The sequence below is a fragment of the Cydia pomonella genome, chromosome 26 (assembly GCF_033807575.1).
Source record: "Cydia pomonella isolate Wapato2018A chromosome 26, ilCydPomo1, whole genome shotgun sequence".
NCBI lineage: Eukaryota > Metazoa > Arthropoda > Insecta > Lepidoptera > Tortricidae > Cydia > Cydia pomonella.
This window is the reverse complement of record NC_084728.1, coordinates 10,315,475-10,339,311: the sequence shown is the minus strand read 5'-3', so window position 1 is coordinate 10,339,311 and position 23,837 is coordinate 10,315,475. Positions and strand designations below refer to the sequence as shown.

The following is a 23,837-nucleotide window of genomic DNA, read 5'->3' as shown; positions in this document are numbered from 1 at the left end:
TGGGAGAAAACGGAACTAACTAAATCTTTTTTTTTTTTATCTACTTTGATTTTTATGTCGATCGCTTCAGCATAATATGTTCTAGGCTTATAGGTTACGCTAAATTTATTTTGCAAATTTTGAAAAAAGGAAAGACCTATAAACCTAGTTTTTCATTGTGTCAATAACATACTGGAGAATGGAAAATAATTAGAAACGGAAAATTGTTTTCTCTTCTTGTATTGATGATGATGTGGTATACTTCCCTCTTAACGGTAGTCACCGCTATAAAAAAGGTCCGGTCCGGGTCCGAGGCGTCCGACACTTCGTTTTCTATAGAGAGCATCAGGTGATCAGCGATCCCCATCGTAAAAACTTTGTTCAGGTGATCACCGATCACTCGTCATAAAAACGAACTGTCGGACGCATTGGCCCGGACCGTCCTAGCGTGAAACATCCCTAAGAAGCCAAAAAAGATCCCGGCGAAGACAAAACCTTCTTTTAGAAGTCTGTTAAACAACCCCCCTTAGTCAAAAAACGTGTACGTCCCTTTCTGACGTATTGGTATGATGGAAAGGGACAAACGATGATTAGAGGCATCGTAACTTTAGTACACGTTTATGAATAAGGGGGATAGTGCTTATCGATGCAACTGTACAAGTAACAACTAGGCCTCCTTCAGCTTAACGGCACGTTCAGTCTCTCGCCGCCATCCTGGCATGTCGAGCGAATAACTAACTGATAATATTTATAACATGTATATTATATATCTCGTCTGTTGTGTGGTGATGGTGTATGGCGAAGCGGTGCTGAAGGACAGCCAAAAGGATGAATGTAAGAATGTTCACTTACTTACTTCACTGGCTCAGTGACCCAAACAGGATCTTGGCCTGTGACACAAGAGAGCGCCACTCTGCCCTATCCTGCGCCACTTCGCGCCAGTTTGGGTATTCCGAGGGCGGACAGGTCTTGTAGGGCTTTGTCACTCCAGCAGTATCTAGGACGCCCAGACGGACGTTTTCCATCCGGGTGCCCCATATAAGCTCTTCTCACAGCACGACGAAGAACGTTCATATTACGTTTAATTATTATTTTTTTTTTATTTATTTAGGTAAACAAACAGTCACTACAAGAAAGGTTTAATTATAAAGTATTTTAAACACTGTTTACAGTATGTGTGACCAACACCGTTCACCCCTTATTAATTAGGTACAATTAGTTAGATTATTCGGAGATTTTTTTAGAACACTGGGGCTTAAGGCTTAAGGCTTATTATCGGCTCTAATTTGTAACCTAGTTCAAATCCCGGAAAGGGCAGTATTCAGTATTTATAGGTACTGTTATGAGCGTGGAGGGAAAACCGATACATGGACATACATTTTTGGGCCGAAATACATACATTTTTGGGCCAAAATATCTAAATATAAAAAGTTTTAGTGCCAGTAAGTAGTTTATATTACTTAAATTAAAATCCTACTGCTTAATATTCAAATCAGTTCGGCAATTTGGAGATAGTTAAGAAATTGATATACAGGACGTTTATTTAGACACAGAGCAAGTTTTACATTACACACAAAAAAAAATACTCTCCCATAGAAAATGTCAAGGTCAGACAGCCAAAATGTATGAAACATACAATTTTTTTTCGCAATTTCGGGTTTTCTTCTATTCTCACAGGGCCAAGGATCTTTCGAAATATTCTTATTTCTGCCACCAGGAGCTTATTTTCTTCTTTAAGTGTTAGTGTCCCGCCTCACGGCGTAAAGGAGCGTCCCCCAGCGTGGATGGGGGAGTGGTCGATAGCACAGCCTAGCTACGCTATCCGGTTAAGTCCGATGGACTCGCTGACCAACGTAGAATGTGGTCCTCCAGCATAGTAGGGGTTATGCGGCGGGTTAACACCCCTCCCATGGAAAAAAATACTCGTTACGATACCGACAAGATAAAGAAATCGATCTGATATTTTTCTTGCTTCCCCAAAACGGCAATTAACTATCGAATAGGCAGTTGTTTACTCTCTAATTTAAAGATACCAATAAATCATCTATAGTCTTTAAATTAACCTGTTTGTTGAAGGGGTTTCGTTTTAATGCACTCCATACAAGATCCAATATAACAAGTTCTTATTCGTCTTTCCTTTTTCAAGCGCTTAAAAAACTGTGTTCAGAGGTACGCAAGTGATATGTTCAGGCTAAATAATGATTCAAAGAAGCCGTTTAATGAGTTTTTTCCTGGTGGAGAGAGCTAGCAGCTGACGTTCACGAGGGTTCATTATACCAGGGATCGGAGACCGGTATTTTTTCGTTCTTTGCTAATTATTTAATTTCTAATTGGGCAATCTAATAATACACAACTGAGTTCTACATTTAAAGTATAAAATAAACCGAAATATATGGTTATACCTATTTCGAACTTTCTCGAAACTCGAGAAGCGCTGATGGCCTAGCGGTAAGAGCGTGCGACTTGCAAGCCGGAGGTGGCCGGAGGTCAAACCCGGGCTCGTACCAATGAGTTTTTCGGAACTTATGTACGAAATATCATTTGATATTTACCAGTCGCTTTTCGGTGAAGGAAAACATCGTGAGGAAACCGAACTAATCCCAACCAGGCCTAGTTTACCCTCTGGGTTGGAAGGTCAGATGGCAGTCGCTTTCGTAAGCCTGTAGCCTACGCCAAATCTTTGGATTAGTTGTCAAGCGGACCCCAGGCTCCCATGAGCCGTGGCAATATGCCGGAACAACGCGAGGAAGAAGGACCTATTTCGAACTTTTTCTAAAAACCGGTTCCGATCGATTCGATTACAATCGCCCTTAACCAGTTTTCTCTCAGGCTGCTATTACACGTTACCCTAATTTACCTTGCAGACTGCACGGATCCCCGCACAATGAGGAAGCACGCAGCATACACCGAATGGGCAGACGCGTACTCCTGCACGCGACACCGCTGCCAGCCTGGTGGACGGAACCTCGCTATATACACTGTCGGGTAAGCCTTACGTAGAAGTACCTCACCTCGTTTGAGGTAGTACACAGTACCACTACCAACTCATTCGAGGTAGGACACTCATTCTTGGAAATAATGGCCTCAACTACTCATCCAAACTCATTTTAAATTGATATCCTTACCCACGGAACCTCGCCAACAGTCGGGTAAGCATTACAACGGCAGCTACCTCATCTCATTTGAGGTAGGGTACTGTACTGTACCACTTCGTTCTTGGGAATGTCGTAATGTTTACACGCGCGGTTTGGACCATGGATATAGAAATGGAATAAGTCTTTCTGGATTCTACGATGAACTAACGTTCGCGCGATGTAGGATATTCGTCTGTCATAACAGCGCCATCTACCAAGATACTGGGTAAAACAATTGTGCTAAGGGTTTTGTACAATATAATTTACCTGCTTTCAGATGCAAGCGTGTGGAGGCTCCCGAATCCGCCATAGAATGCGAAGAAGTGGTCGAGGATACCAACATGCAGTTCCCCTACTGCTGCACCCGACTCAGGTGATTATTTAGTTAGGTCAACAAGAGAAACCCCTGGAATTGCCTTCCATAGGCTATGGTAACTGCTTATTATCAGACGAGCTGGGCTGTAATTTTCTTCATGTGAAATGAAACAACACAAACCTTTGGGTTTAGAGTTTGGGTTTGTTAGGATATAGAATTATTTGAAGCGCTGGTGGCCTAGCGGTAAGAGCGTGCGACTTGCAATCCGGAGGTCGCGGGTTCAAACCCCGGCTCGTACCAATGAGTTTTTCGGAACTTATGTACGAAATGTTATTTGATATTTACCAGTCGCTTTTCGGTAAAGGAAAACATCGTGAGGAAACCGGACTAATCCCAACAAGGCCTAATTTTACCCTCTGGGTTGGAAGGTCAGATGGCAGTCGCTTTCGTAAAAACTAGTGCCTTCGCCAAATCTTGGGATTAGTTGTCAAGCGGACCCCAGGCTCCCATGAGCCGTGGCAAAAATGCCGGGACAACGCGAGGAAGAAGAAAGAGAGGATATAGAATTATTTCGAAAGAAAAATACAGTCAGATGATAAAGACTATATCCCCTATTTTTGGTCTTCTAATTTGACCTTTTGATTTTAGTCCTTTCTGGAGCTATTCCTACAGATATATAAATTCCACCGTTTTAATTGATCAATTTTTCTGCCCTAGGTGCCTGGTGGTTGTCCGCGGCGAGGTCTGGACCCGTGTGTTAGGGCAGCCCTGGGAGACCCTGCCGGCGGCCCCCTGGAGCCACATGTACAAGATGAAGAAACCGCCCCCTGTTGACGGCAGCTTCTTACCAAAGTAAGTTGCATTGTTAACCGACTTCAAAGGAGAAGGCGAAGTATCAATTCGACCGTAATACCACGTAATGCTCTGGAGCGACTGTTTTTTTTTTAAGTATATAGTTCCATTATAGTGTCAAGACCCAGTTCTGATGATGGGATCCACGAGAAATTAAGGGAATTATTCAAATCTTGTACTTGTAACTATACATATAGCGATTATTGTATTTTTATAAAAAAGCAATTGCATTTAAAATAGTGAAATTTGGTCAAGTGAAACGGCTAATGAATACCAGAACGGAACTTTTCAACGACATGTATTTCATGTTTGGCGATTTGTCCTCTTCGTTATTCACTAAACAAGAACTTGCTTGCTAACGTTACAGTGCTGACTACTAATGTAAACTGCATTCGAAATGTTGATAAGATACCGCAATGTAATGAAAACAATTGCAAGTACTTGCTAATCTAAACCCCGCTTAAGGTTTTTGAGGGACATTTGTGTCAAGGTCCAGTTCTGATTTCGGGGACATATGTTTACAGAAGCGGTCCGGTCGCAGGGCCCGTGTACGAGCTATCGGAAGACAAGCCTGTGGACCGCAGAGCCATCGCTAATGACAAGGATTGCGACAAGCCAGTGAAGAGGGCGTCAGCGTCGCCTGGACCTGATATAGTGGTAGGATCACTTCTTCTTCTTCCTCGCGTTGTCCCGGCATTTTGCCACGGCTCATGGGAGCCGGGGGTCCGCTTGACAACTAATCCCAAGATTTGGCGTAGGCACTAGTTTTAACAAAAGCGACTGCCATCTGACCTTCCAACCCAGAGGGTAAACTAGGCCTTGTTGGGATTGGTCCGGTTTCCTCACGATGTTTTCCTTCACCGAAAAGCGACTAGTAAAATCAAAATGATATTTCGTACATAAGTTCCGAAAAACTAATTGGTACGAGCCGGGGTTTGAACCCGCGACCTCCGGATTGCAAGTCGCACGCTCTTACCGCTAGGCCACCAGCGCTTCTATATAGTGGTAGGATCACAAAATTGTATATTAATAGACAAATTGAAGAGTGGAAAACTTTACTGTCTTTGGTGAGACTTGAACTCACGACACTGGATCGCTAGCCCTTTGTCTGCCATCTGAGCTACCAAGACCTCACCCAAAGACAAAAAATATTTTACTTTGAAATTCCTGCCGGTGAGTAAGATTGCCAGAGCTCAACGAGGGCGCGGGGTGTTAGGATCGGCAACGCGCATGTTACACCTCGGGAGTTGCAGGCGTCCATAGGCTACGATAACCGTTTACCATCAGGCTGGCCGTAAACTTGTTTGCCACCGACGTATAGTATAAAAAAGTCACATAAAGTACTGTAAAGCCTTTTGGCATTAAGTCCGCCATTTGAACATTTGACTTTTTTTGTGCAATAAAGTTTAAATAAGTAAATAAAGTGTAACTGAAATAAAATATAATTTATATTGTTCTAGATTGCTCTGACGACCAACAATGAGAAGAAACCCACTGAAGCCGAAATACAAAGGTAATTAGTAAATACACATCGACAAGATATTCTACAAATTAACTGAGGACACCACTGAAATTCAATTCGACAGGCACCATCTCCTTCCTGCCACATGGCTGTCCCTGAGAATGTCGCTTACGTAAAGCCATTCTGAAAATGCTGAGAAAGCGATATTGAATATGGTAATATTTCATGGGGGGACGGCACGGTAGAATGGTCTCGCGACCCCGTGGCGTCCCCCAATAACGGTAGAGCGGGCAACGCCGCAGGGGATGTTAGTGGGTATTCTCTTCCCCACCCTCTGATTAACAGAGGGAGTACCGGGAGGAGCGAGTCCCACATACCACCCCCCAAGTTGGCCTCCCCAGCCAGGGGGTGAGATGCGTAAATGCATTTACCCCTGCGTGAAAAAAAAAAGGTAATATTTCATAACTTGCCTAACAAACTGGCAGTATTTTCTCGAGATGTATGGTTTGATTGAGGTAAATCATTTCGTATCAAAGAGAATTTGAATGTGTATTGTCAAAGAAAACTTTGTAGCCACATTTTACTGCCATCTTTCAACACATTATTAAAACTTTTAGAACGCCATTTGCCTTAGATCCTTATTCTTTCACTGATATGTGCTAAATTTGCTAAATATCAAGAAGTGGCGCCATCTAATAGATCAAAGGCCGTAACCTTTAGTTTGTGCCCGGTAAGTTGGCGCCACTTTAACACATATCAGTAAAAGAATAAGGATTAAAGTCAAATGGCGTTCTAAATTTTTTAATATTGTGCCGAAAGATTGCAGTAAATTATGTGGCTCCAAAGTTCTATTTCAAATTCTCTTTGTTTTGTATTAAGCAATTAATAGCATCGTTCGCAGACTTTTCTGCTTAATACAAATTAATTAAGTATGAGACAAGGCATCGTTACTGGTGAATTTCCAATAAGTAAGATTTGGAACTCAGGAAAGTCAGTGGCCATTTAATTACTCGTATAACACACTTACGGTAGATGTCGCTAGGGCCTCCCTAAGGCTCATATATGGTGGATTTCGCTGTATTGGGTATGTTCTTGGTAGCTCAAATGGCAGAGCACTAGAGCGTTAAGCGACATTCTCGTGGATCCCCCATTAGTGCATAGAAGACAAAAGCGTTACGTAAGCGACATTCTCGTGGAACCCCTCATTAGTGCATCCTTTACGTTTGTTGTTGGACATTTGGACGTAGTTTAGTGGAAAGGATCCATCCTCAAACAACGTTAAACCAATTTGGCTAATAGTATAATGTTTTCAGCAAGTTTCTGTCACGGGCGGACGATTCTGACCAGCCCAATGAGATAGAGGCCGAGGAAGCACACATAATTACTGAGAAGGTATTTCCAACTGTTCTATTTTATAGAATAGTAACTTCTAAACGGTAACCCTCCTTGTTCCTTATTACTTACAAGCTTTTATTTAACTTGCCCGGTTAGTATGTAACTCAAACTGTAACTCGTGCCTTGAAACCCTCGTAACGTTTAAGATTCCATTTCTTCTTTCATTCGCTTGCTCGGGTATCAATATTAGCACGAGAGGTTAAACAACAACTTTGCCCCCTTGTCAAGCAAACTATTTGACACCCTCGCAACGCTTAAGATTCCATTTCTTCTTTCATTCGCTTGCTCGGGTATCAATATTAGTACGAGAGGTTAAACAACAACTTTGCCCCCTTGTCAAGCAAACTATTTGAAACCCTCGCAACGCTTAAGATTCCATTTCTTCTTTCATTCGCTTGCTCGGGTATCAATATTAGTACGAGAGGTTAAACAACAACTTTGCCCCTTGTCAAGCAAACTATTTGAAACCCTCGCAACGCTTAAGATTCCATTTCTTCTTTCATTCGCTTGCTCGGGTATCAATATTAGTACGAGAGGTTAAACAACAACTTTGCCCCCTTGTCAAGCAAACTATTTAAAATGTACTTATCCGACAAGCAGCAAGTAAGTAAGTAAGTAAATATTCTTTATAAAATAATTATTTTTATTGTATTTATTTTAGTAAATTCGTATTGTACGAAGGGTCGGCCTGAAAACCAGCGTTGTAGTAGGTAAGCCTGCTGCAACACATGCTGAGGTTCGCTCCTTTGTAGCATCATAATTTTAAAAGTTTTTTATATCTACATGTTAACATAAATTTGTGCCTAATTAAGTTTCATTTTAAGGCTTGTAATGTTTTGTAGCATTGCCTGTAAACATGTTTCAATGTGGTGTTAAATAAAAAAAATCTATGTCTATGTCTTATTGTGAATATTGTAGGTTCCGGAGATAATTTCGGAGGAGCGAATGTTTTCTCCAGAGAAGAAAACATCGAGAGACCGCAAAGTAAGAACAAATACCATCATTCATCGTTTATAATATTAGCTGTAGCCTGCGACTTTGTCTGCATATGACGACTAGCCTAGTGGTTAGTGAGCCTGCCTATGAAGCCGATGGTCCCGGGTTCGAAACCCGGTAAACAGGGCATTTATTTGTGTGTGTTGATGCTCTCAAAATCTGCTACTTGTTCCCCCTCCTTCCTCTTCAAAATTCTACAACAACTCTTTCAGTTTCCGTGCTGTCCGGCTGTGGAATAATCTACCCATTGATATTAGACGTGCTAAATCACTTCCCATTTTTAAAAACCTATTAAAAGAACATTATTTGTCTATTTCATGAAGGTCCTATACTCGTATTCTTTTAAACTCGTTGTCGTTGTTATGGCTTCCTTTGTCATTTATATATGTATATGTATATATATATATATATATATATATATATATGTATATATTTTTTGTATATAGTAATAATGTAGTCTATCTTAACTTTATATGTGTAGTATATGTATTATATTGTATTTTTACTACTTTTTTTCTTTATTTTTATTTTTTTGCACCACCCGTTAACTTCGTTCGCCATCTCACTATCTGAAGGTTGTCTGGAAGAGATCGCTGTTTAGCGATAAGTCCGCCTGTTGTTACCTACCAATGTGTATATGTAATCAATTTCTGTATCTGTTTTTTATGTAGTGTGCAATAAAGAATTTTATTATTATTATTATTATTTATCTATATACGTGTGTATATCGTCGCCTAGTACCCATAGTACAAGCTTTGATTAGTTTGGGGCTAAGTCGATCTACGTGAGATTGTCCCCAAATATTTATTTATACAATGATAATTTCCAGGATAAATAGAAATAAATAAATATTATAGGACATTATTACACAATCCCCAATCCGCATTGGGCTAGCGTGGGGACTATAGCCCGAGCCCTCTCGCACATGAGAGGAGGCCTGTGCCCAGCAGTGGGACGCATATAGGCTGAATTATTATTTTATTATTATTATTACACAAATTGACTAAGTCCCACAGTAAGCTCAATAAGGCTTGTGTTGAGGGTACTTAGACAACGATATGTATAATATATAAATATTTATAAATCCTTAAATACATAGAAAACACCCATGACTTGTTTTTTTTTTTTTTGTAAAAATGGACATGTAAAAGTGCCCCTGTGGCCTATTTGCTGAATAAATGTTTGATATTTGTTTGATATTTGACTTAGGAACAAATATCCATGCTCATCACACGAATAAATGCCCTTACCAGGATTTGAACCCGGGACCATCAGCTTCGTAGGCACGGTCACTACCCACTAGGTCAAACCGGTCGTCAAGGATAAAAACTATCCTTTGTCCTTTCCCGGGATTCAAACTACTAGACATCTCCATAACATTTCATCTAAATTTATTTAGAGTGAAAATATAACAGACACAGAGTTATTTCACATTTCTAACATTAGTTGGGCTAAAATTAGTGAAAACAACACGTAACTAGTGAAAACATTGTTATGGCAGGTGTCCGGACATCTTTGCAATAACCCAGTCTCATTGTCCACCCAAACTTCAATCCATAGACTGTTCACTTTTTCTACAATAGTCTCAATGCCTGTTGGGTGTCTATTATTGCGCCTGTGAACGGGTTCCAGCAGGCGTTCGACATGACATTAAAGCTCTCCAAGGGGCCTCTACGTGTTGGATCTCTATCCCCATGCAAGCCTATCAAAAGACCGGGATTTATAGGCCCGTAAAATCCAAGGGGATAAAATTTGTTACCTACTCATAATATTAAAATATAAATGTCGATTTTCTGTCTTAAATTTTTTTCATCTATATGTCACTGTTAAATTTTTCGCAAACGTAATACTCATATGTATTAAATTTTCCGTGGAGAGCTGCTGGAATTATATATACCGGTTTTTATTGTAATAACCGCATAGATATACTTTTCAGATAGATGTGTAAATGTACGAAAATAATATATTTCTACTTTTCCTTTTTAAACCATATTTTACAAATTCAATTGTTTTTTCAATCTATTTTTGTTATTTGTTTTTAATGACGAGCTGTCTGGCCTAGTGGGTAATAGTGACCCTGCCTGTGAAGCCGATGGTCCCGGGTTCAAGTCCTGGTAAGGGCATCGATTTGTGTTATTCGCACGAATATATTTTATTCCTGAGTCATGAATGTTTTCTATATTTATAATTTTTTATTATTATTTAAGTATTTATAAATATTTATATATTATGTATATCGTTGTCTAAGTACTCACAACCAGGGATTGTACAACCGGTTTTATTTAATACCTGTAAATAAATTGTAAAACTATTACCGCTATAAAAAGAATACATATATTCCTATTAGAGGTATTGTTTTGATTTCGCTTTTGTTTTTACCGCTATATATAGACTATTTACAATATTAAATACCTCTATTAAATACCGCTATTCATTGCACTGATAAGATGTCAATCAGACACTACTACTAAATCACAACAAATAGGTGTAATATAACGAATGGTGTAACGATGTCCTTCATTTTATTCGAAAAGAAAAAGTCTAGCTCAAAGTACATACTAAGTCTGAAATATACTGACAATTTAGCAATACGGCAAAGCACAACATATTCGAAGAAACAAATAAAGGAGTGTATTGACATTGACATGTATGTATTACCGGTATTGGGTATTAAGGGCAGTATGTCAAATATAGGTATTGTTGTCCAATGGCAAAATCACTAATAGAGATGAATACCGTTATTGATTATACCTGTAATTAAATCTTTAGTGATATAAATAGCGAAATACAAATAAAACCGGTTATACCTAATTTAAAACCGGTAGTTAGAATACCGGTAACGATCCCTGCTCACAACACAAGCTTTATTGAGCTTACTGTGGGACTTAGTCTGTTTGTGTAATAATGTCCTATAATACTTATTTATTTAATAAATTACTCCATGTTCCAGTATCCGGAGACATCAGACGATGAGATGAACTACAAAGGAATAAAAGAATCCAGACCACACAAGGTAAGGGTTATCTACAGGTCGTTTTTAGCATTTAGAAAGGACTCCATAGAAGTAAGCGTTTTTTCGGGCACTTATTGCATAAAAATGAGCTAATCCTCATTAGCACGATTATTATTTATCACAGAATTTTTCAAATAAGCGTTTTGAACACATATCAAAATATTTACCTATTTAAAACCAGGTTTATCGCCAATTTATTTTATTACCTCACGACGAACTCGATCAATGAAACCTCCGGGTTCGAAATGTCGGAAATAAAGGTATTCCTATGACCACCTCCTGTCTCCATCATCAGATCAGCTCGATGGTACCATAATAATGCATTGTCACCCGGCTTCATCGGAAACCGGGAAGTGGGTCAAATTTAACTTGCAAGATTTGACCGGTACATTGCAAGTTTTAACTTAAAAGCTTGTAATAAAGTAAATTCGCCATAGGCTTGGTTTTGAAATATTTCTTTTTACAAAATAAATTAGAAAAACTTGCTTAGGCAATTGTGCGGACCTATTTATAATCCTAAAACAAACCCAGTATAAGGCTGCGTTTCCACTATACTCTGCATGTTTAGGTACCTATCTAAATAAAAGTAAACAAAATCTACCCTCAAATGATAAAAAAAACATTACATGATCAAATAATGTACGTTAAACTCAGGTCCTTCAGTGACAGATCCAGGCGGTATTTTATTTGGTTGGTTAACCAATAAATGTTATAACTATCCGAAAATGTACAAATTGTTTGTTTACTTTTATTTAAATACCTAAAGATACAGAGTACAGAGATGTGCGAGGTACGTAGCGAGAGATGTGTTTTTTAAAAACCAATAGAATCACTTCATTTATGTTCCTAGATCAGCCTGTTCAGCGTGTGTAGATAGATAGATAAATCATTTATTTGGCAGCTGCAAAAACACACAATATAAAGTTTAAATCATCATAAAGAACACAAATTATTCCAGGAACAAAATAAAAATGGCACAAAACAAAATTGAGACAACAAAATAGGAATAATTAATAAACAATAAAATAAAATAAAAGTACCTACCTACATACTGTTTGCGTTGCAGAACGACAAAAGGGTCACGGCCTCACGGCTCAGTGATACTCTTCACTATTTCGAGTAAAGCACTGGTTTTCTGTGGGAACCCAGGTCACAACACAAGTACATTAAATAAAATGAGGGTATGTGTGTGTTACATGTTTTAATTAATAAATATATATATATATATATAATACTGAGATAATAGATAAGTCGGCAAGGGTGTGAACAGTGTGTAGGCCCCCTAGTGTGTTGTGGCGTGTGTGTGTATTCTATTGGTTCTTAACGAACACATCCCTCACTACGCATCCTCGCACATCTCTGGTGTAAACGCAGCCTTAAAGTGCTCTCTTATTCTCGTTTGCTAATTTATAGAATATACATACCTTTTATTTATAGAATGTATTTATGAATAATGTATGGCATTAGCTAAAGTACTTTTAAACAGGATATTTATTTAGTCACCTGTAATAATTTACGGGGTAGATCATACTGAGCAACTTTTACTATGGGACCCCGAAATCGCGTACGTACGATAATATGATAATTCAAAGTAGGTAAGATAATTTTGAGACTTAAATAATATGATAATTCACTTTCGTTTACCTGGCAACCCTGATACGAGTAGTACAATTCGTATATGACGTCTCCGTCTCGCCATTTCTTTGGTCTGCCTCTGAGGGCTTACCGCGAATACCAAAGTTCGCATATTGCGGGAATGTTTCTCTGCAATTCTAACTATGCCTTATTTGCGAACTTCGGTATTCGCGGTAGGCCCTCAGTGTTGCCATTCTTCGACTATTCAATTTTATTTAAATATTAATAATTACCTTTTACAGACATCTCTATTCGCCCCGGGGGCGTCATCTGATGAGCAGTATACCAATATGAACAAAAGAGGAAAAAAACAAAAGGTAGATATATTCATAATTTCAAGTTTGACGTTGAAAAATAACGCAAGTGTTTTCTAAGTAAAGCGCTGGTGGCTTAGCGGTAAGAGCGTGCGACTTGCAATCCGGAGGTCACGGGTTCAGACCCCGGCTCGTACAGTCGCCATCAGATATATCGGAGCGGCCGAGATGCTCAAAAATATCTGAACACGCACTCTAACGCCTTGAATGGCGACTGTACCAATGAGTTTTTCGGAACTTAAATATATGTACAAAATAACATTTGTTATTTACCAGTCGCTTCTCGGTGAAGGAAAACATCGTGAGGAAACCGGACTAATCCAAATAAGACCTAGTTTACCCTCTGAGTTGGAAGGCCAGATGGCAGTCGCTTACGTAAAAACTAGTGCCAACGCCAATTCTCGGGATTAGTTGCCAAGCGGACCCCAAGCTCCTATGAGCCGTGGCAAAATGCCGGGACAACGCGAGGAAGACGAAGTGTTATTGTCTACAGACTGTGCTATCCAAATCGGTGCCAAATTATCTTGGTCTGATTCTAAGCGCGTTTTTATTGTCCGGTCCGGTATCGGATGTAAGATCCTACTTCGGGCCGCGGGGTGTACTGAGGGCCTACCGCGAACACCGAAGCTCGCAAAATGCGGGCATCTTTCTCTGTCTTCATTTGAGTAAAAGAGAAAGATCCTCGCAATTTGCGAATTTCGGTATTCGCGCCCTCTGGGGCGCCGTATGCTTCAGCGGCACACTACAACAAACATAATGCCTACACATATACTCACACAAACGAAAAGTATCGACCCGACAGCTAACGGGGGGCTCCGATATGTCTGAAAGTATCGGATGTCGCATGGCCCCTATGACAAAGAAAATTGTTAGAGACTCCTCTGGCATAAAGTCCGCTTTTTTGCGTCAGCTATCATTTTTTAGGGTTCCGTACCCAAAGGGTAAAACGGGGACCTATTATTAAGACTCCGCTGTCCGTCTATCTGTCTGTCCGTCTGTCACCAGGCTGTATCTCATGAACCGTGATAGTTAGACAGTTGAAATGTTTACAGATGATGTATATCTGTTGCCGCTATAACAACAAATACTAAAAAAACAGACTAATAAATGTTTAAGGGGGCTCCCATACAACAAACGTGATTTTTTTGCCATTTTTATAGATAACGGTACGGAACACTTCGTGCGCGAGTCCGACTCGCACTTGGCCGGTTTTTAATAAATACTTAAATAAATGCAGAAAAACACATACTTTTTACATTTCACTTCCATGCGACATCCGATATCGGATCGGGTAATGTCAAAATCGCGATGATCTTCTATTATGAATAATTTAATTTATCGTTATAGGAACTCACTAATGGTGCTCCCACACAGGCTGTTACAAGTGTTATTTAACATTATAAAACATTTGTTATATAACATTGTATAACAAATGTTATACATTGTTATCGTGTTATGTAACATATAAAATGCTTTTGTTATAAAGTTATATAACATTGTTATAAAACATTTTTTTTGTTTTAGGTGTTATATAACATTTTTATATCAATGTGGGAGCGTTTACAAGATCTAACAAGTTGTAACAAAAGTTATAAAGTGTTTAACAATGTTATCGTGTTTTATAACGTTATTTAACACTTGTAACAGTCTGTGTGGGAGCACCATAATCCTTGTCACTTTGACATAAAGTGCCCATGTCGAGTACTAGTGCATAAATCATATATTTATTTGTAAACATAGGTTTTCACAGATCATACAAATGTAAATAAGAAAGTATCACTATGCTTAGCCATTAGGCATACAAATATTGTCCAGATGGTGCATGCATATCTATCTGCAGCGTCGAGCACTAGTACTTTTACCTTACAATGATACGATGTTTGATTATAATTATTTTTTTAGGTTGACGCAGTATCTGAGGAACGTTTCTTTACGAATCCCGAGAAAAAAGCTCCAAGAGTAAGTATATAATTATTTTTTCATCACACTTGCTCGAAAAAGATCTTATTTCATGCAGGTGTACTGAAGGACAAATGCCTATATTGTTCCCGCGGGAGTTATAGGTTTTTTTTATTATATCACTTATTCATACAAACCAAGTAGCATAAATGACTTTTACTTTTAAAATACTGACGTTTATAATTAAATATTTTTATGTTTAAAATTATTTGATTTCATTAATTTAACAGCCGTTTAAAATATTTTACATAATTTTCAGTCGCGGCTGAATGCCTTCGATGCCTAACCTGTCAAGAAATTACAAAATGGCGGACGGATGTTCGTTATATCACCGTATTTAAGAATTAATTCGCTTAAAATCTAGTTTTTTCTTCGCAAGTGTGATGGAAAACATTGTGTGTAACTCCGGGGGTAATAATATTTCAAACTCGGGTCTTTTATTACACAATTATACTTACCCCCCCCGTTGCACAGTGTACTATTATTTTCCATGCTCTGAAAGAGGGTTATTGTTGTTCTAAATTATGATGTTGTGGTTAAGAGTAAATTAAAATTTTATTTTAGAATCATTTCATACCACAAAAAGCTACGCCTCGTTTGTGGTTACATCAAAAATACACGCAGTATATTTTGTATTGAGCTGCGCACTACTCTTTGTATTTGTACTGTATTATATTGTACTTTTATTTCCAGTCCTGGGCTCGGATTCCTCAAGAGCAGTGGAACGCGAGTCCAAACACGCGCGCGCAGGCGCAACCCGACGCACGTGACTACGAGAAAGAACATGAAAACCAAGTAAAGGTAATATTATTTACATAATATACACTGGGGTTTTAGTGTTCCGCACAAAACTTTGTTCACGGAACACTTTGGTCTTGCAAATCGGCTAAGGATATTTAAGGAAACTGAATGGCAGATCAGAATCAGAACATTTATTTGCTTTCACGTATAAATACATGCAAATAAAATTATAAAATATACTCTAAAGTACTTACATGCTAAAACTGATTATTCTAAGTTTAGGTATGTATGGGAGTTATGCATTTTAAAATTAAGGGGTACGTACATGTCATTAAATAGGACTAAGTAAAAATAATAATAAATCATGATAATGTGAGGAGTAGGTAATTAGTCAAGTGAATTCGCGAAATATTCATTAATTGTGTGATACGGCCTATTAATAAAAGAAGTCTTTTACTTTTTTGTCAAATAATCTTAAATCTTTACAATCCTTAATGTCTTGGTTTAACTTATTAAATGTTTTGATTGCCATGTTAAATATTAAAACTATTAAGTATAATAATTTAATTTTTTTGAAAAATTAGGTACAATTGTTCAAGGCGGAGCAGCCCTCCAACGGCGAATCAGAGGAGAAGCAGGAAGACAAGCCAGCGTCGCTCCAACACCTAGTTAATGCTATCGGGACGCGCATGCGCGATATTGAAAACGTGGTCCAACAGATGAGCGAGAAGGTGCAGCCTCCGATAGAAAGCGTCGAAAGGTGAGATTTTAACCATTCATTCCTCCATTCGCTCATTCGTAATTCGTTCATTCATTCATTCAATCGTAAGAGGAACAGGAAGACAAGGCGGCGTCGCTCCAACATTTAGTTAACGCTACCGGAACGCGTATGCGCTATATATAGAATGTTGTACAGCAGGTGAGCGAAAAGGTGCAGCCTCCGATAGAAAGCGTCGAAAGGTGAGATTTTAACCATTAATTCATCTTTTATTTATTTATCAATCATTCATTCATTCATTAATTGAACACCTTCAACCGTAAGATAAGCAGGAAGATAAGCCCGCGTCACTCCAGCACTTAGTTAATGCTATCGGAACGTGCAAGCGCTATATTTAGATTGTTGCGCAGCAGATGACCAAGAAGGTGCAGCCTACGTTAGAAAGTGTCGAAACCTGAAACGGACCTAGTACGCGAGGTGGTGTGGGCGGTGCTGAGGGCGCGCGAGGCAGACCAGCAGGCGGCCGTGTTGTGCTGCGACCTCTCGCGCGCCTTCGACACCGCGGACCACAGTCTCGTCGAGGCCAAGCTGGATCACTACGGTTTCCGCGGACCCGCGCTCAGTATACTAGTGTCCTTCATGAGGAACAGAACCCAAACCGTAGTCGGGGATCGAGGAAGAGTACGGTCTGCAGAACAAAGCAGCATAATGGGGGTCCCGCAGGGCTCCTGTTTATCTAATACACTGTTCACAGTATTGCTCAACGATTTACCGGGGGCCCTCGACGGGGCCGAAGTATTTATGTATGCTGACGATGTGACCGTAGTGATCACAGCTACGAACGAACAACTGCTCGAAGAGGCTCTAAATGACACCGTAAATCGATTGCACATTTGGTTTACGCAAAACGGTCTAGCGCTTAACACGGGAAAGACCTGCTTCCTACGAGTCAGTCTAAATGGCCACCCTAGCACTAACCTCAAGATCCACGCGGGGTGCACAAAAATTGAACAAGTAGCGACAACCAAACTCCTCGGCTTTGTGCTGGACAACTCTTTGTCTTGGCGGGAACACATCGATGCTGTATGTGGACGACTAGGTCAAGCATGCTACGCACTGCGACGCCTTGCATCGACGGCTAGCAGGGATACAGTCAGATCATGCTATTTCGCTACCATTCATTCCATACTATCATATGGCACTGAGCTATGGGGCCGAGCATCGGATTGTGACCGTGCCTTTCGAATGCAGAAGCGCGCAGTGCGGAGCATCATAGGTATCCGCAGTGATGAATCAGTCCGCGACCACTTCAAAAACCTACGCATTCTAACACTACCAAGCATGGTAATCTTTCAAATTGCTACCTTTACCTACACAAATATAAGTAAGTTTAAACGTAAAGGCATAGTGACCTCACATAACTTACGAAGCAATGCACATCGAGACCGCCTGGTTGCACCGCTTCACAAACTCACAAGGTCAGAACAGTCGGTGTACGTCACAGGCCCCGCGATATACAACCGCCTCCCAGAAAATATAAGAGATGCAACATCTCACCAATCTTTTAAAAGAAATTTGGAATCGTGGCTACTCACAAAAAACTTTTATACTTTTAATGAAATGATGGAATTGCCACTGACTATATAATATTGTTATTTTATTTTATTAAGGATAACTGACATTACTAATATTTCGTACGAAATAAGTATCCTGTAATGTGGAATTTGTATGTTTGTTGTACAAAATTGTTTTTTGACTTGTACCAGTACGCTACCAATAAAGATTATCTTATCTTATCTTATCTTATCTGAGATTTTAACCATTCATTCATTCATTCATCATTCGTCCAATAATCATTCAACACTTTTAACCGTAAGAGAAACAGGAAGACAAACCGGCGTCACTCCAACACTTAGTTAATGCTATCGGAACGCGCATGCGCGATATTGAGAACGTTATGCTGCAGATGAGCGAGTAAGTGCAGCCTCAGATAGCAAGCGTCGAATGGTGAGATTTACTCTATCCACTCATTCGTAATTCGTTTATTAATCATTCATGCATTCATTCATCCGTAAGAGAAACAGGAAGACAAGCCGGCGTCGCTCCAACTTAGTTAATGTTATTTGAAACGCGCATTTGAGAACGTGGTCCAACAGATGAGCGAGAAGCAGCCTAATACAAAGCGTCGAAAGGTGAGATTTTAACCATTCATTCCTCCATTCACTCATTCATTCATTTTTAATTTATTTGTCAATCATTCATTCTTTCATTCAACACCTTCAACCGTAAGGGCAACAGGAAGACAGGAAGAAAGGTGAAATTTTAACCATTCATTCCTCCATTCTTTTAATTTATCTATCATGCCTCGGCCGAGGCGGCGCGCGCGTTTTCCTCGTCCGAGCGCGAATGAAAAATATCAATAACTTGCTTTTGGTAGTTCGGTCATCTGAACTACCAGAAGCACGCGAAAGACTTACCTACAGTTTGAGGATATATTGGGTATCTAAACTATTGTAAGATAGTCCCAATTCTTACATGCTATTTTAATAAATGTGATTTACAGAATGAGAGGGGAACGAGCGAAGAAAGAGGCTGAGCCGAAAGCGAAACAGGCTAATTCTGACAACTATAACAGGTATGTAAATAAATAAATAACTACTATAGGGACATTCTTACTAGAGATGTAACGAAAAATCGGCCATTATTTGGTATTCGGCCTATTCCGCCACAAATTCAATATTCGGCCGAATACCGAATAGTACGTTAACACGTAGATAACGGCAAACGAGGGGTAAAAAAGTAACAAACTACAAGTAATCAATAGGTAGGTATAGGTAAATCTTTCAGACTACGTTTATATTCATAGATAGTACAAAATCATGACAAAAAAATAATACTAATTTTTTTTACACACACGACGAAATCTAACGCACCGCAATGTCCGCAATTCAATACACACTGCGTGCAGAATAAGCGCAATTTCTACCAAAGACTGCCTACAGCGAGAAATAAGTATCAACTTGCAAAGCGCACGCCGAATATTCGGCTATTCGGCCGATGGCTCCGCCGAATATTCGGTATTCGGCCAAGCCACTATTCGTTGCATCTCTAATTCTTACACAAATTGACTAAGTCCCACGGTAAGCCAAGAAGGCTTGTGTTGTGGGTACTCAGACACCGATATATATATATATATATATTTTATACTACGTCGGTGGCAAACAAGCATACGGCCCGCCTGATGGTAAGCAGTCTCCGTAGTTTATGTACGCCTGCGACTCTAGAGGAGATACATGCGCGTTGCCGACCCTAAACCCACCCCCCCTCGTTGAATAATGTAATATAATATAATATACAAATACTTAAATACATAGAGAACATCCATGACTCAGGAACAAATACCTATTTGTGCTCATCACACAAATAAATGCCTTTACCAGGATTTGAACCCGGGACCGTCGACCGTCTATTATTGGATACAAAATATAAGGTTTAATTTGTGAATTATGTTGATACCGATTGAAGTATATTTCTTTAGCCCATTGACCGCCAAAGACGTCAACTGACGCGCGCAGCCCAATATCATTCCTCTTGCATTTCAATAAGGTTCACAATGTCGCGTCGCGCACGATAGGCGTGGCGTTCAAAGGGTAGTTCGAATAGGACATTCAACTTTTAACACGCTCGCACGCAATAATACTCAAAAAGTTTTTCTCTTAAAAGTACGAGCGTAATTTTTTGAGTTTAAGTCGCGTAATTTCGGTTACTCAATTTTTTTCCCCAGGTTCCCTCCACAAGAAGGATCCAGCAAATATCTCCGCGCCGTGGCAGACACCACCACCGAGGTCCCACTGTTCGTCGGAGACAACCTGAACGGCTACTTCAGTGACCCCAGTAACAACCTGCTGCGGAGGTCCATGAACAACAAGGGCCCTAAGGTCTGTTATCCTGACAAAGCAAATATCTCCGCACCGTGGTAGACACCACCACTGGGGTCCCACTGTTCATTGGAGACGACCTCAACGGCTACTTCGGCGACCACAGTAACAACCTGCTTCGGAGGTCCAAGAACAAGGGCCCTAAGGTCTGTTATCCTCAGCAAATATCTCCGTGCTGTGGCAGACGCCACTACCAAGGTCCCACTGTTCATAGGAGACAACCTGAAAGGCTACTTAAGTGTCCCCAGTCAACCTGCTTCGGAGGTCCAAGAACAAGGGCTCTAAGGTCTGTTATCCTGACAAAGCAAATATCTCCGCGCCGTGCTAGACACCACCACCGAGATCCCACTGTTCATCGGAGACAACCCCAAAGGATACAGAAAAGGGAATGCACCATGTGTCACAGCGCATGCTGAGTGCTACCCTTCATTTCAATTAATTTCACTAAATTTTGCCTTCAACAGGGACCGGAACCGGTATTGAAATACCTGTTAATATCGTTGAATTTTGTTCCCTCTTCTTACCGGTTTTAGTTTGCGTTCCATCAATTAACCGGATTTGAATTAATGAAATAATTTAACGGTTTTGTAACGGTATTTACCAGGTATATCAATATCGGCTCCGAGCTCTGTAAACGAGTATAACAAGGACGCTGACCTTGACCTCCTAACTCCATAACCTTTTGGATAAATCTTTAAGAAATATTGCCTAAGATTTACATCACCTACGCTTTTACCATTACAGTAAAGTACACTAAAGTTTAAATGTAAAAGTGGAAAAATTACTGACTTGGGTGACACAGAGGCCGTGAGTTAATGTCTCATCCAAGGCAGTAATTTTTCCATTTTTAAATTTATTCTAAGCTTAATAGAATCGTTCGTTGACGTTTTTGCTTCTTAAAAATTAATTTACACTAAAGTTTATCACGAAATTAATTGACTTTTGCCATTAGCTCCTCTCACTCGATCGATTATGCGAATTGGATTAGCTTAGATCATACGTTGTCCAACTGGTTTTCAATTCCCTTTAGATTGAAAGTTAAACTGTTTACAGGAACCCCATGAAACCTACATGGTACCTATAGATACAGACCATGCGGACCACAAGAAACCATCGCCGGACTCGGCGGAACCAGATTTCAAACACAAGAAGCGAAGCCACAAGAAGAAGAAATCTAAACACGGAAGAAGGAAGCACAGAAGAGAAGAGAAGAAGTTCAGCAGAATCCCAGAGGGAAATGCTGTGTCGATTGAAGACAGCAATGACTTTGGTAAGGCATGACTAGTACGGAGGTACCTTACTGGCGAAATCGGTAGGATCTTGGATACTAATCCGGTTACAGTGGAAACGGCCACGTTTTATTGGAAATAAATAGAGTAAAAGATAAATATTAAAAAATAAACAGAACTATAGTAGGTACGAGTCAAAAAGTTCGGGAAAACCGGCATCTTTTCTGTGGACATTACAAAAGTCTTATAGTCACGGACGGCCGATGACCTCCGAAATTTGAAGATCGGCAACGATCGTCCCAGTATATAACGTCCGTCGACAGCAGCCAATGGCAATCCTTAAAAAGACATTGAGTGACAAGTCGTACTGTAATTTGATCCTTATTTAGAAAAATAAATCCTTTTACAAAAGTTTTTAATAATAATAACAAATCTTCATTGATGATCCGCTTAGGCATCCCTGCTCTATTTAGAACGGACCTCTAGGCCTCAGCAATTTGTATAGTAAGACATTCTTCAAACAACATAACGTAAAGCTAAAATATGAAAGTTATGCCTTAATAACAGTCTTTTTTATAATGCCCACAGGAAAGTCTCATAATCTTGAATCGTACTAAAAAGTTTTTCACCCGAACACAATAGGCGGAATTGTCGCTAAAAGCGATGTCTTTCCAAATAGTGTTATAGCGAAAATAAATCAGTTTTAAAATAGTACAATAAGTTTAAAATGTGAGTGACTTGAATAAGCTAGCGAATAGCCTTAGTCTGAAAAACCGGTTTGAATAAAAACCGGTAAAAATACAAGTACTAATATAACAGCCTGAAAAACCGATTTGGAGTCTGGCCTATGGTTACCAAATTCGGGACACGTATTTTTTTTACCAGTTGTCCCAAATTGTATCGCTAACTTTACGGGACGAGGCATTTTTTTTAAAGAATCAGGACATGACACTGGTCCCATGTCTGATATATAAAAAAAAAGACAGTTCAGTCTGGTAGAGCCAGACAGACGAAGTTTGACGTTTCAAATAACACTTGCACTGTATGGGCTACTAAAATCACTGGCAACTTATCTTGGTCTGACTATAAAGATATTTTTGTAAGGTGCATTGGGGTAACTAAAAGCGCTTATTTAAGGAAAAATCCCGACGGCTTTCGCTAGTTTATTATAAAAATTCTCTCTATTTTTCCGTAGTCATGTAAGGCGTAGTCGTCTAAGTTTAAGGCCTGAGTGGACGTTTGAGTTGGGGCGTGCGGCGTGCATGTTAAACAAATGCAAACGTATAGGAGCGGCCTTAGTGCACGCTGCTCATAGCGCTTGTGAGCCCGATGCCACGCTGTACGCCCCGCCGAACGCTCCGCTTGCAGCGTCCACTCAGGCCTTAAATTAAACCTTTTTTAAGCTGTTGTCTAGTTTAGTGTTAATTTAACGTAAAATTAAACCCTCTTACATTGAGTTAACCTAAAATTTGCTTCATAGACTTCCCGTTTAATATAAATTATGAAATTTACTAGAATCTGTTAACTTTTAATTGTAAATGCCAAATTTCTATTTTAATAAAATTCTGAGTAAGAATAAATTGTTTTTCTACATTCACAAATTCCCTATAAGGTATACTTCGGTAATTCCGAAAAGTTCAGAATATCGGATAATTCCAAAAATCGACTCCAATATGATCGTTTTATGGGTTATTTTCGGAATTTGCTGACATTTTGAAGTGAGGTTAATGTGGGGAAGATCGGTATATAAAATTGTTAGTTTGAAAGACGGTCACAGGGCAAGAACTCGTATTTGTATACGTACATAGCTCAGACAGTCAGAAAAAAGATAAGTCGATTTGTGTACAAACACAATTAGAAGCGACGAAAGAGCATGTAAACGCTCTTATCTGATAGACGGTCTTCTCCATATTGACCTTAAGTCGGAATTATCCGAATACGCCTTACATTGTCCCGATAAGAACTCTTCACTAGGTACCAATAACGGGGCAAGCGAAGTGGAACTCCAACCTCAGCGGGCTGAACCTCGGTACCGGCGTTGCTACCCAGCTCGACCAATCAGCTACCGGTTAATGGCGCATCCACCAATCGCAGCTCAGCGATTAAACTATCGACCAATAGCGCATCACCGACGTGCCATGCATCTTAAGTTTGCA

The 23,837-nt window shown here is 39.7% G+C and overlaps 1 protein-coding gene across 3 annotated transcripts; it reads left to right on the top strand.

Moving 5' to 3' along the window:
- The first annotated feature begins 260 nt into the window (after nt 1-260).
- Nucleotides 261-23,040, top strand: LOC133532111 (uncharacterized). Of its 3 annotated transcripts, none has more exons than XM_061870630.1 (16): nt 261-813; nt 2,844-2,964; nt 3,391-3,486; nt 4,147-4,281; nt 4,806-4,938; nt 5,742-5,794; nt 7,057-7,135; nt 8,057-8,122; nt 11,085-11,147; nt 13,025-13,099; nt 14,999-15,055; nt 15,749-15,856; nt 16,381-16,556; nt 19,078-19,149; nt 20,299-20,452; nt 21,537-23,040. In XM_061870630.1, exons 1-16 carry the CDS (start codon nt 735-737, stop codon nt 21,735-21,737), a joined length of 1,668 nt encoding a protein of 555 aa, XP_061726614.1. In that variant the 5' UTR covers nt 261-734; the 3' UTR covers nt 21,738-23,040. The 3 variants fall into 3 exon arrangements, with proteins under 3 accessions (XP_061726614.1, XP_061726613.1, XP_061726612.1); XM_061870629.1 differs by having other exon boundaries at nt 268-813; nt 16,396-16,556; nt 21,506-23,040; XM_061870628.1 differs by having other exon boundaries at nt 270-813; nt 21,506-23,040.
- Nucleotides 23,041-23,837: the final 797 nt, after the last annotated feature.

Bases quoted from the DNA above. Each gene is read 5' to 3' on its own strand.
- LOC133532111 (XM_061870628.1), top strand. From the start codon at position 735: ATGTATATTATATATCTCGTCTGTTGTGTGGTGATGGTGTATGGCGAA. The intron at 11,148-13,024 runs GTAAGGGTTATC...TACCTTTTACAG, and splicing joins AAGAATCCAGACCACACAAG to ACATCTCTATTCGCCCCGGG. The intron at 15,056-15,748 runs GTAAGTATATAA...TTTTATTTCCAG, and splicing joins CCGAGAAAAAAGCTCCAAGA to TCCTGGGCTCGGATTCCTCA.